Source organism: Zonotrichia albicollis, chromosome 5, assembly GCF_047830755.1.
Source record: "Zonotrichia albicollis isolate bZonAlb1 chromosome 5, bZonAlb1.hap1, whole genome shotgun sequence".
In the NCBI taxonomy this organism is placed as follows: Eukaryota; Metazoa; Chordata; class Aves; order Passeriformes; family Passerellidae; genus Zonotrichia; species Zonotrichia albicollis.
In genome coordinates, this window is record NC_133823.1 from 4,422,760 (window position 1) to 4,436,907 (window position 14,148).

Below are 14,148 nucleotides of genomic sequence, written 5' to 3' on the forward strand. Positions count from 1 at the left end.
ACATTGAGAACTGAAAAGATGTTACTGATGCTTCTTGCTAAAAGCTGTTGTTCAGCTAAAAGCTGCAGTTCATAAGAACACGAATAACAAGTTTTCCCCTCAAAAGGCAAGGGCTTATTGGCATGGGGACAAGGAGGGGTTTGCAGCCCTCCAGACACTGCTGGGAATTGATAAATTCAGCAGTAGCTGGTGTCTAACAGTTCAGAAAGGCACAATTATGTGCAGAACCTGTCTTTTTATTGCTTGAGTTGCTCTGTGTTTTCCTACCACTGAGAGAGTATATTTTCATTTTGAGCTTTTACCTACTTACTGCAGATTTACAAATTACAGGGCAGCAGAGTAGCAAACTCATACATTTCTGTTGGAAAATGCATAATTCAGCAACATAAATTCATAGCTGTTATGCTGGAAATTATGAACCAAGTTCTGCCAATTTACAAGCTACAATCTTATTCAGAATCCAAGTTCTCTCTTCTTTTAAGGAGAAGAGAGTTTTAAAAAAATGAACTGACTGCCTTACCATGAACACAAATTGCAAAAGCATCAATGTATTAAATAACTTGCTCTTGCAGAACTTCTTGCAAAATATACCCATTTTCCATTTTTATCAGGAAACATTTACATTAAAATACCTGAAAGTTTCATCTTTATTATGTTTGTAATGCCAAGCACAGGCATGACAAAGTGCAATACATTTTTCTAAGTCCTGCTCCATATTAAATAGAAATCCTGAAAATTTTGTCAGAGATTCTACTCTGATAATCAGATCTCAAAGGATGCTGATTGTACTCTATCAGGTCAGTCAGACCACAGATTCCAAAATGAAAAAATCATTTTTTATACTAGAAAGGACAGGAGCACAAGCTCCTTTTAATGATATTTTTATTATTCCAATTTCGTTTTTAAAAATACATACTGGAGCAAATTCTCCATCCTTGAGACAACACTCAACTTCAACTGATCTGTTCCTCTGATTAACTAGCCTGGAATTAATTACAATAGATCTATAATCCTCTGTGTGCATGACCACATACTGTAATGGTACATGGTTTTTAATGTGTTACAAAAGCTTCTGCAATAACCACTATTTCTAATTTTAGCAGTGTAAAAGATATGCAATGACCAAGAGTCCTTCCAGAAAGCACCTGCATATATTCCCTCTAAAACTCTAATTAAAATGCACCATTTCCTGGGAAGCCTTTGACATGCTTTCAGAGAAAACTGATTACAGCACAATTCAGCATAAATCAGGCTTCATTACTCTGACATGCAGAATTATTTTAGTTCATTAATTTTATGGGTAACTTACACAAGTCTTTGAAGGTTACCTTTGAGTCAATAGAATAGCTTTTCTCCATCAATTTTGTATAGGATAACCATTTTTCTCCCTAGTAATTCATTTGTCTAAAAGCAGTTAGCACTGTAAAGTGGTAAAATAGGGATATTTACATGTTCAATCCTCAGAAATAAATTATCCTTTTTAGCATAAAAATAAAAGTGACAATTAAGGTTGAATGTTGAATTTTGTGAAAAGAACCAGAGGTGATTCTACAAAAACTGAATCTGTAATACCATTAGATAAATGCAGAGATTACAAATCACACTGACAGACACAGCCCTTGCAAATCTGGGGTGCAAACTGTGCAAGTAAATGCACCCACTTACAAACCAGCACTGGACATTTGTATTTTACACAACAGAGAACTCTGCTGCAAAAGAAATCTCAGATGGGAGAACAGAATTTCTAATTGCCCATGAAAGCGCTTGAATACAAATTTTCATCATAATTTTCAGAAAAAACCTGTTGTTTATGATATTCAAGTGTTGGTCTTGCTAGGAAAGGACAATTTGAATTACAGTTACATGGAGCATTATAGAGAGGGAAAATTTAAAGCATACTGGAGAGAGACACTGCTTACATTGCACATAACCAGAGCCATGTGCTGACAATTCTGAGAGCAGCATTTTATCCACTAAAGCAGAGCTCACTAGAACTTGTGCTGAAAAATCGGCCTCTTTCCTTATCAAAACTGTTTTCCAGCTATTCAGGTTATCTGCACACTTTGCAAGTTGAAGGGTTCTGTTTTTCCAGAACATGAGATTGTTGAATAGTTAAACTGTCAAAAAGACAAATTAAAAAAAAAAAAAAAGGAAAAACCAACTTTTTGAACAATTGCTAAAAAGAAGCAACTCTCCATCTCGTCTGTTAAACTCACGCATGGACTCTGCAGGCTTTAAATACTCTGTATATGATTTTCTGCACAGTTTTATTTTGTTTCAGAGGTTTTTGATGATTTGTTTCTGCAATAAAAATGTAACAGTGCAATAGCTAGGGACGGTGGAAAAACGCATTTCCTAGTTTCAACTGAAAGTCTTTTTCATACTCCTGTATAAAACTGTGAATCGTGGCAGTCAAAAGAAAATATAAATCTGGTAATCTTTAATTCCTCTTTAATCTTTGATTACACAGTTGTACTGTTGTCTCTCTTCAAATTAAACATTGGATCTTTAGATATATTCAGAAGTCATAAAGAGAAAAAAAAGAAGAAAAGACAACTATAGTACCTAACTGAGCCAGAACACAAAAATACTGGGAAATTATCTGGGATAAGATGTGAGGGGAGCAAATGCTTCAGTTCAGGTCAGAGAGCTGTTTAACAGCAGAATTAGTCCAGTCACTGAAGGCAGCTCACAAATTTTGCTTTAAGTGCTCAAATATTAATTTCTGCAGAATTAGAAAATAAATGAGACTAATGCAGAATTGTGTTAACTCCTACCTCTGATCAGCACTTCAAGAGAACCAAGTGGAGAGTAAGGTGGACAGCTGGGGAGAGCCTGGTTCAGGCATGGCTTGAAGAAAGAGGCCATGAAGGCATTCAGCTGAGGGAAGGATAGGGGGCTGCTGTAAAGCAGCCTTTCCCAGGCTTGATTCTGGAAATAATTAAGGTTCTCAGCCACCATTTATATAAACAACAAGATTCTCAGACCGTTCTCTCAAAAACAGGCAGATATCCTGTCCTTGGCTGCTCTGGGAACAGATGGCCGTTTTGGGAACAGATATAAAGGTTTTGAGAACTTTTCATATCATGGTGAGAACACTGATCTTGGTTTCAATAAACTAACTTCAGGTATTGTAAACAAAAGGAGGAGCTGAAGTTTTCTCTACAGCCTATCAGGAGCTCAGGTTTTGCAATATGCATGAAGTGAATAAGCACTGTTATAAAAGGTGTCGAATTTGATCAATAAACTGGAGTCGATGCTCATCAATCGGATGGTCGTCTCCCTTCACTTCAACAGACAGCCACCTTCCTAAGTGATTTATCCCGTTTCTCCACGCCCAAAGCACACAAACCCAAGAGAGAAGGTGAAAAACACCTACGATTTTGAGGTGTGAGAGGAGCCTCATGACATCGGCCATGTCCGCCAGGATGAGCAGGCGGGTGACGGCCGAGAGCAGGGCGCGGGCGGCGCGCACCATGGTGCCCCTCTTCACCGAGGAGCAGGGGTCGTCCGCGAACTCCGACGAGGCGATGCGCATCGTCTCTCCTGGCAGAGGAACACAAATGGTGCTCGGGTTAGTGGTCAGCCTTGTGGGTTCTATTTTTCTACATGTTCTAAGTGTTGCTGGGAGAAAAATCAGAACCATCAAAGTGTTGGGTTGGAAGGGATCTTAAAGCCCATCTAGTCCCACTACAGGGAAAGCTTCCACTGTCCCAGGGCAATCCAAGCCCCTCTAACTTCTCCTTGGACTTTTCCACAGCTTCCCTGAGCAACCTTTCCAGGGCCTCCTTGCTGCCATTATAGTGCAAGAGTTCTACTGTCATGACGTTGCAAGGGTTCCATATTGCTGGAGTTTTGTACCTCCTTGATGTTTCCTGCAGGCAGCTCCTCCAGGCACTGACTCTTCCTCGTCCTCACAGCAGCCAACTGACTCCAGTTCCCCTCAAGCAACCAATCCATTATTTTATAACTCCAACTGACTCCAGTTCCCCTCAACCACCCAATCCACTCTTTTATAACACTCTTCTGATGGGCTACAGGTGTAACCTGTTAACATCAGGCCTGTTCCCAGTCTCTAATCATTGGCTCAGCTGCAACTCCTTAATGGGGCAAGATTACTTTCTATACTACCTTTAATTTCTTCTATTGTATCCCCCTACACCTCCCCACCCTCACAAGCAAGAATTCCTTCTCAATATCCCATCTAACCCTGCACCCTGGCAGTTTGAAGCCATTCCCTCTTGTCCTGCCACTCCATGCTGGGTCCCAAGTCCCTCTCCAGCTCTCCTGGAGTCCATTTAGGCACTGGAAGGTCTCTCTCAAGCCTCCTCTTTTCCAGACTCTTTTCCCCACCTTTCCCAGACTGCTATGATTCACAGATTTTATATTAACCCAATCTTTGCTGTTGTTAAAAAAAAATCCAGTTTGTCTCCAGTGCAGAACCTCAAAAAGAAAGTACTCCTACTGTGAAATCAAGCATATTTATATTCCTTTTAAGACTATTACAACAACATTAAAAAAGAATCCCATAAGGCAAAACTTCCCATAAGACAATGCAAATAATGGGGGAGAGATTTGAGAGAGCCACAGTGATTAATTCCCATCAGAACTATTTTCCTTATTATATTTACCACTAGGACTGTGTGTTCAAATTATAATTTGCAAGCAGAGTATCTTGGATGATAAGCTGATAATATAAAATTTCAAAATACATTTCAAGTGGCTCATTTCTAAAGCTACATATTCCTCTTAGCTTTCCACAGGGTTGGCAAAACTCTCCATAAATTTCTTAGGAGATAATTAACAATCAATCATTGTTAGATAAAAGGAGAACAAACCAAAATTCTAAACATACTTAAATGCTATATTGCTAAGCATCACAGAGCTGAAATTCAAGGTAAAAACAAAAACAAGGTTTCTGGAGGAGGACCACACATTGCTGTCCCTACCTTCCCATGCATTTTTCCTGTGTGCCAAAAATCACTGAAACTAGGAGCAAAGAATTCTGATGCCACAAAGATTTTTTTTTAACACATACTTTAATTCAAACAGTTGTTTGAAAATTTATCCACAACTTTTGGCTGAGAGTGTGCTAAAAATTGGGAATAAAACTTCACTGTTATTGTTATTATTATGAGTCACTGAGCCAAATATTTCATATAAGAGGAGATACTGAGAGTGACCACAGAACAGTTGAGAGCCCAGAATGTGAGCAAGGCTTGGATGTGAGTTTCTTGGGAATTTGATCCCAGTGCAGGACTGGCTACATCTAACCCAAGTAACATTGTAAGGCATCATCTTCCCTCCAATTATTTATGGAGGGAAACGAACAATCCCACAGTAAATCAAGAGTTTGCTCCAAAATGCACTCTTGGAGCATGCTGAGCTGATTGAACCCAAGGGGACACAAACAACCACAGGAAATCCCAGCAAGGCTTTTCCCTTATTTAAGCTCTAAGTAGGATTCAGATGAGATGGAAGTGATTCCAAGCATCCAGCAGCAAAACCCCTCTAAGTGAAAGTACTGAATTTTAGAGAAATCCAAGCAGAAGTGGCAGCCAAAGCAAGTTTTTGATTTTGGAATCAGAAGCCTGAAAATTGTTTAACTTCCATTTTGGTACTGTAGAGACTTCACCATTTTCTGCCAAATTAGCAGTGTGCAGCTTCAGATAAATATTTATACTGGACTATGAAAGAAAGAAATAATATTTGATAATTGGCCAGTGGCACCAGGAAATCAAGTAGAAAAATCATCTTCTTAGACTTGAATATCCAAGGAGATATCCCTTGCAAAAATATTTAAAAATCAACACTCAATGGCAGAGGAAAAATGCACAGAATGTCAAATGGAAACAGAAACAAACAAAATCAAAAAACCTTAAAAGAGCATGAATTAGATAGTTAGTCTTAGCTCACATTAGGTGAAATGAAACTCCAAAATAATGAAGTAAAAATTGTTAAATAGACATAATCAAATAAGCAAACCAAAAAAGTACAAAAGTTCACAGCAGGTTGTTTAAAACTTAACAAAATCTAATAGTTCATCATTTAGAAACTAATAACCAAAGAAACTAGCAGTTATGGGGAGGAAGGCTCATCTCTCTCAGTGCCAATTAACATATTTTAATCCTTTTACAGCACTGGTATCAAACTACTCTTAGGCTAAAGGTATCAGTGGAGCTTCAGCTAGGCCAATTATTCTTTAGAGAAACAATTTTATCTGGAAAAAGTCAACCCTCCATTTAGTTATCCATTTCTTTCCAAATGCATTTCAAGTTGTTCTGTAATCTACATTAAATTAAATTTTCAGTGAAAATTGGGTCAACACAAGAAGCACAGACATCTGAAGCCATCAGGTCTGCTTCCTTGCCACTGCAGTCAGTCAAGTGATAATATCATTAATAATAATCTTAATATGATAATAGCTACACCCATAAACTTATCAAGCTTCCATCTTAGAAGCAGCTCAGACATTTAACCCCAATTAATCCTATATGAAGAAACTCACTCCAAAATGAACTCCAGGATCTGACAGGTTCCTTTCATTAGAGACACTTTAATGCCACTCGGCCTGTATTTGTAGATAATTTAAATCCATTTCTTCTCATGACCCATGTGTCCTTCAGTTTCACTCTGTTCTTCTTCCACTCTTGTCCCTACTGTCCCTTTTTGGCTTTGTCATTTTTGTGAGGATTCCTGACAGACTAAAGGCAGTACTTCAGTCCCTTCTAATTACACACAATATCCATTTCCATCATCATTACAGCAGCCCCATGAAACAATTCTGCTTCTGGAGTACAGATGATAAGAACTGCAGGTTTTCAGGACCATTTGCAGCTATGAGAAATACTCATGGAATCCCAGAATATCCTGGGTTGGAACTGTAGGGATCACTGAGTGCAGCTCCTGGCCCTACACAGGAGACCCCAACAATCCCACCATGTCCCCAGAGCTTAACAACTGCAAACATCTGTCAACAGATGAGTGCAAAGCCCACCAAAAAAAAAAGCTACTGGAAGTTCATGAGCAGACTTAAGGTAAAACATCTACCTGTGAGGAAAGCATTGAACCAAGGTTTTCAATGCTTAATAGACAGAGGAAATATCATTTTTTTTCCAAAGCCTTGAAGTGTTTATTAAGAGACAGAAGATGGGCCCTGAGCAGCAATGCAGAGAATAGCTGTGATCAGTAGGAGATGCTGACAATACACCAAACACCTGGAAATAATTACCAGAACAATGACAAATTGATTGGATGCACCACTCCTGAGCAGCTCCCAAATGGAAGAAGTTAATAAAGCTACAGCCTAATTAATCCATTTCTTTCAGATTTCTCCTTTTGTTCTACATGTCCATGATTAAAAAGACAGAACAACTGATCCATGACATAAGGGAAGTATTTTAGAGTGCTCTCCATGTAATTTGAGCAAATGCACTGTTATGAAGCTATCATAAATTATAATAATATATAGATCCAAACTGAATAGCAGATTCCACACAAAAGAGTGAGAATTATACTAAATGATAACATGATAGATTTGAACAACCCATAATTGTTAATAAGGTGTATTTAAATTATGTAAGCAGGTTTTAATCCTTTCAAAATGGATGTTGTCTTAAGAAACAAAAGCAAACCCTTCAGGATGCAAAGATCTGCAATTTTATCCCCCTTGGATGTGTCTAGAAATTCACCAAATAGAGTAGGATCACTCACTTCCCATGCTAGTATATAGATGAATAGTCAAATTTTAGGAATGATGACCTTAATCTGGTCCTGGATGGTAGGTTTCTCACTGTCTATATTCCTCCTACCTTATTAATCACATTTATTATTTACCACATCTGTTAAAACATGATATTTTGTTTACAGTGTTTTAAAAACCATTCTCCATAATTGAATATGTTCATTTCAGTATTAACCTCCGTTTGATATTATCAGAATGTGGGTGGGAAGCGTTTTGTAGACCAGTTTAATCCTGCATACTTATTAAATACAAATATGCATTGAAAATTCTATTCAGAATTCCAAAAGCTTCACACAAATGGCTGTTTAGTCTTCCTTTTCCTTAAAACCTTTTTCCTAAATCTTTACAGCTGTGTCCCCTAAACTCATGTCCTCTCCCACTTGCAGCTGGGACTTTGTTCTCCATCTGTGAGAGGATGACCACTGTTCTCATCGTTTTAATGGATTTCAAGGCCAGAAAAGGCAATGTCTGATCAAGCCCAAACTTTTCCTGTCACATTTCAGCTCCTGGAGCTGTCTCTCTCTGGAACAGACAATCCAGTTTCACTTGCATTTGACTCACTCTACATTTGATATTTAGACAGAGCGATGGAAGATGAATCACTCTGAATTTTAAAGCACAATGGATGGATATCCTTAAATCTAGTAGGTATTTTAGATTCAATGTTCTCTCCTAGATCCAAGAGCACACCACATCATTCACTTCATGGACCATTAAAATATGTAATTTTAATTAACCCAACTACTTCTTTCCTGAGGGACTGAAAATAGCAAGAATACAGAACTTTTAGGTATTTAGCCAATATCTATGACAACGTAAGACAATTTATCCATTAATGTTATGTTTTAGAAAGAACTTTTCTAATTAATAGTCAGATTAATAGTGCATTTGGAACATCACTGATACACTTAAGTACAATAAAAACCCAATTAAATTTCAATTCAAAATGAAATTATTTGGGATGTGAGGATACATTAGCATCTCTAATCCCTCTTTGTCTGCAACTCACTTACTCCAAGGATTAACATCCTTCAGGGACACAGGAAACTGATCGGCCTCCACTGAACTGGAGAGTTCAGGGAACACCAACATGAACATTTGAGATGCTCAGCACTGTGGGGGTTTGAATATATGTTGTATTGTAAGATCTGTGTGAGTCTGAGTTGCTCCAAACGAGCTGCAGCTGCAGGGTCCTTAGTTAAGAAACAGCTGTAGCTCGTGAGGGTAACTGAAATAAATAGGGGTGGGTCAAGAGCCCAAGAGGAGCCCCTGAGAAGAGAGAAAAGACTGTGCTGCAGAGAAAAGAGAAGAACCTCAGCAGAGAGGCAAGAACAACACTGCAGCGAAGATTACAACACAGCACTCTGTCTGGGAGCACAAAAACGCATTGGACCTCTTGAGATATCAATAAATACAGAGGCAAATTAAAAAACTCAAGCTCAACTGAATTAAAATGTTGTTTTACTTGTATCCTGGTGAAAATCACACTGCTGAACGACAATGTTTGACAAAGCATGGAATCACAGAGAGGTTTGGGATGGAAGGGACATAAACCCCATCTTGTTCCACCTCCTGCCATGGGCAGGGACACCTTCCACCAGCCCAGGTTGCTCCAAGCCCTGTCCAGCCTGGCCTTGGACATTTCCAGGGATCCAGGGGCAGCCACAGCTTCCCTGGGCACCTGTGCCAGGGCTCCTCACCCTGACAGAGAAAAATTTTTCCCCAATATCCCATCTACATCTACTCTAAACTGAAATCTCTTTCTCCCTTGCCCTATCAACAACTACAAATTTTCCCACAACTTCTACGTTCATGCTAAAAATCTGAAATCTCTAATTTAAAATAAGTATCTTCTTCTTTATCCAAATGCTGCAAGGCTGTATCAAGAAGCACATTCAAAATGAGTAGAAGAGTTCATCACCTAAGTAAGAAACTGCAGTGGAAAATGTTAGGAGAAGTTGCTGTCTTTCTGGTGAATTGTGCATGGTGCATTTATTAAAATCATTATTGCAAAAAAGGACTAAAATGAATGGAACTGACAAAAAAAAAATCTTAAAGTCCTAGTGATTAACACCCTGAGTTTAATCATTTAATGGGTTTCTGCATAACAATTTATTAATTTAAATAGAGCTGTCATTAATAAATTTAGCACATCAGGTACAGAAGGGAACAACATTTGAAAAGCACCCAGAATTCATGGAAAAGGAAGCACACCAAGAAAACAACATTCAGCATTAGGCACACAGATTCAACCATTCTGGATATTATTTTCGTTCTGGGGCTTGAAGAGGCTCACAAATACTGTAGAGGAAAGCAAGTTCAAGGGCAGATTCTATCTGTGCCCAAGGCACCGTGAACCAGGTTCAAAATCATAATTAGAATCAGTTCCATCACTCCCTATCATCACATGAAGAGAAAATACCCAATAAAGAGCTTATTTGAAATTGATATTTTTTGAGATAAGCTTCAGTTCAAAGAGTTGATATTTTCCAGCAAGATGCGTTTTCATACCAAAATTTATCAAAAAAAACCCCAGTGATCTGTGAAAAAGAGGGAGCAGCAAGTTGATAATGTCAGCACATGGGAAGCACTGTGAGAGGGGGAAGGAGTGATGATGAGATTGATCAGTCTGGTGGATTATCAGCTCCCTGTTAGCTTTGAGGGTCATTTTTGTATTTCTGCTAATTCATGCTTTTCCTTACACTAGATCCCCCCTGAATGTCTTGAAGCAGTAAGAGAAAGAGGGAACACTGCTTAATCTCGGGAACAAACATGGCTAAAAGTAAAAAAAACCTTCCCACAACCCCAGATGGAATTCAGAGGACAGGCACGTTAATGCTGAACAACTGAGGGGTTTGCAGCCAAGAAAGAAAAATAACAGGAAAAATTTAAATACAAACATTTAGAAAGATACTCCTGCATAAAAGAGGATGAGAAATGAGAAAAGCAGACATGGGAGAGTCATCAACAGAAGGAAAATCTACAGTATAGACATATAGTAAGAAAAATATGAAAAAGACAACATAAAATACAGAGAGAGCATCTGCAGGTTTACACAGAGAAACAGACTGAAGGTGCAAGAGCATTTTAAAAAAACTATTTCAATTCTTCTATTAGTTCACATAATCTTCACACATTGTTTATAATAACCTATATTTGAGATTTGATGCAGTTATTTTTCTTGTCTTGCCATAAAACCAAATATTCTAAAATCATGCTCAAAGCCTACGTAAAGATTACTTTCCAAAATTGAGAACTATGTTTAAAAATTAATTCTTGAAGACTAAAAAACCAATTTTGACTTGGCAGCATTTTAGTACCCTAAGAATTTATTGCCAGTTTCAGTGGGAATTCACATACATGCAGTGGCACCTATGTGTTAATATAAGAGCTCCTTTATATAACTATACTCATTGCCTGAATGTTTAAAAATTGCAAGAGCTCTGTGCAGAGATAATGAGATAACTGAGCCTCATGGTGTGAATTTACATTCCAGTGCAGAGATCAAAACACAAAACTGATCTACAGCCCTCCATCAGCACCCAGAAATGCAGATTGCTGTTGTGCACAGGAAAATGCACATAAACAAGACATGATTATCATTAGGTTTGTAATGAGAACAGAAAGAAATGATCATCAGCCTGAGCCTGGATAGGTAATAGAAAAAAAATGATGGTTGAGTGTTAGGACTGTCTTTTATAAATACCTGGGCATGGCAGAAGGGAGGCTGAGGGGAATCAAGGCTGGAGAGGGCTCTGAGCAACCTGGGCTAGTGGAAGATGTCCCTGCCGTGGCAGAGTTGGAAGTAGATGAGATTTAAGGTCCCTTTCATCCCAAACCATTCCATGATTCCATTATGTCCATCCTTTACTGGATGCAGAGCAAAATTCAGTCACAAAGGGTGAGAAGAATGCTGAGGTACTAAATTCCTTCTTGGCCTCAGTCTCCAACAGTAAGGGGAGTCATCCTTCAGGTACCCAGTGCTCTGAGCTGAAGGACAGAGATGGGAACAGAATGAAGCCCCCAAAATTGGTTCTACCCCTGCTGTTAATGAGTTTGTAGAATCCTTTTTTATTGGTTTTCTATAGCAGCAGCCAGAATTCAGTTCTAGCTGGGCTTTGGCCATTGCCATTTTCTCCATGCATGACCTCCAATCATCCTTGTAACTTCCCTGAGCTGCCCAACCCTTGTCCCTTTTCACGAAGGTCACTGACTCTCCTTTTTTGCCCAAGTTCCACCCAGATTCTCTGTTCAGACAGATAAGTGTTGAATAAATAAAATAAGGAGAGATTTAAAACCATCAAGTCCACCACAAACAGGTGAGAGGAAATAGAGGTGACATATTTTCTGAGGAAAAAACATATATTTCATCACATACTGTAGAAATCACATAATATGAACAGAGTTTAACAAGTGACTTATCTACAACTAAAACATCAAAAAAAAAGAGCACAGATCTCAAATAAAATGAAACAATTACAGCTGAATGAAATTTGCAAACATCCAAAATCAAAATCAGTGGAGAACCTACAATTTTATTTTTAGTAGATATGAAAATAATTCTAAATCCCATCAGCTACACAGAACAGGCTCCTTTTCCCATGTTCATATATGAACAGCAGCTGAAATATCTCACAGATCTAAAGTCTAAAAAGAATTTGTCTCTGATAAAGGGATTAAAACAGAAAGAACAAGATAGCTGGAGATCAGAATGCTATAATTTGACACTTCTCAGAGGAAATCAGAGCTTGTTATTTGATTATAACATTTTATATTTCCTCACTCTGTAAAGTATTACTGGCCTTTGTAGTATGTGAAAAATGTACTTCAGAAAAAGACGTGTTCAAAATGGTAAATGGAAAGGCAATAAATTAAAGCCTTTTATATACTGACTAAGCATCTTTTAGGACTCAGATATTAGAAAGTATATTTCAAATTTTCATGCTGTCATTTTTAATACTTCTCTTATCGAATACCACTTTCTGAAACCATATCCAAAATTAAAGCCTAATCTGTATGGGAGAAAGAAGCTTTTATACAACTTTTGAAGTTGGATGACTGCCATGGAAAATGCAGTCAAAAAATAAAGAACACAGAACAAAATGTACTGTAGGCAAATAGGAGGACTGAGCAGGGGGGAAAGGAAGAGTCCTAGTGCCCCAAGGACTGCTTGTATCTTTCTCATTAAATGCCACTGGGTAATCACAGAATCATGGAATAATTTGGGTAGGAAGAGACCTTACAACTCATCTTTTTCCATCCCCTGCCATGGACAGGGGCACCTTCCACTAGACCAGGTTGCTCCAAGTCCCATCCAGCTTGGCCTTGAATGCTTCCAGAGATGGGGCAGTGTCTTGGTTTAAGACCATTTATAAAGTTGGATGCTCCAAAAGAAGCTACCTCCGCTTAATTCCAACTAATCCCTTGCCAGCAGTAAGGAAAGATTATGAGTAAATATAAGTGAAAAAATAACTGTTTACTGACAAATGGAGCAGCAACAGAAAAAAAAAAAAACAACTGTAAATAACTGCTAGATACAAAACTACCCAATCTCACAAACCTCAGAGACACAAAGAAAGACCCAAAATGTTGGAATGGGCCTTCCCAAAATGGCGCCCACCTGAGGCGGCTGTGTGGCTGAGGGACAAAGGGAAGATGGCGCCACACCCGTCCCTTCCAAAAGGGTGACTGCGGGCCCCAGGAACAAAGAGACAAGATGGCAGCAACCCATACCAAAAAGGCAGGAGCCCAAGAGTAATTTTAGAGGCAGATAAAAATTTTCCAGCTCACGTGGGGTCTGTGTTGCTCTCGCTGCTGGTTCCCGCCATTTTTACCGGTTCTGCCAAAACCGCTGTGGCGTGAGGGGATGAAAGGAGCGCTCTGTCTGTACAGGCACATGGCAGCCTCCCCTCAGGACTACAGTAAATGCAGTGCAACCCCAGCGAGGGGGAGAGAAATGATGAGGAGGACTCCATCTTATCAGAAGGCTAATTAATTACTTCATTATACTATATTTTTCTATATTATATTACACTATATTGCATTAAATCTAAACTGAATCTGTTAAGCACTTAACTGCACTCCACTGCACAGAATCTCCTGACTGTCAGTCGACAGTCCTGACACACACATACACTTGACCCTCATAGGCCAAGGAAACAAAACACCGTCACTCTGCGTAAACAATCTCTCTATTGCATTCTGTTTTGGCACAACACAGGAGCAGCAAATCAGATAAGAATTGTTTTGATCATTCCGTTCTCTGCTTCTCTCAGGTTCAGAGGTCCCACACAGGACCTTGCTGGCTTTTCTTGCTGCCCCCAGAGTTTGCAAAATTCACCTCAAAATGGTTTCTAATTGCAAAATACATCTTTACCAGTGGCTACAGTCGCAAACCATAAACA

General features: G+C 38.8%; 1 protein-coding gene across 3 annotated transcripts in view; it reads right to left on the bottom strand.

Annotated features, from left to right (window-relative positions):
• CTNNA2 (catenin alpha 2) overlaps positions 1-14,148 on the bottom strand; it is a 494,680-nt gene that overhangs the window by 367,331 nt on the left and 113,201 nt on the right. For all 3 annotated transcript variants that reach the window (XM_074540544.1, XM_074540542.1, XM_074540543.1), the window contains exon 4: positions 3,376-3,546. In XM_074540544.1, coding sequence (XP_074396645.1) covers positions 3,376-3,546 — 171 coding nt within the window. The remainder of the gene's footprint in view (positions 1-3,375; positions 3,547-14,148) is intronic.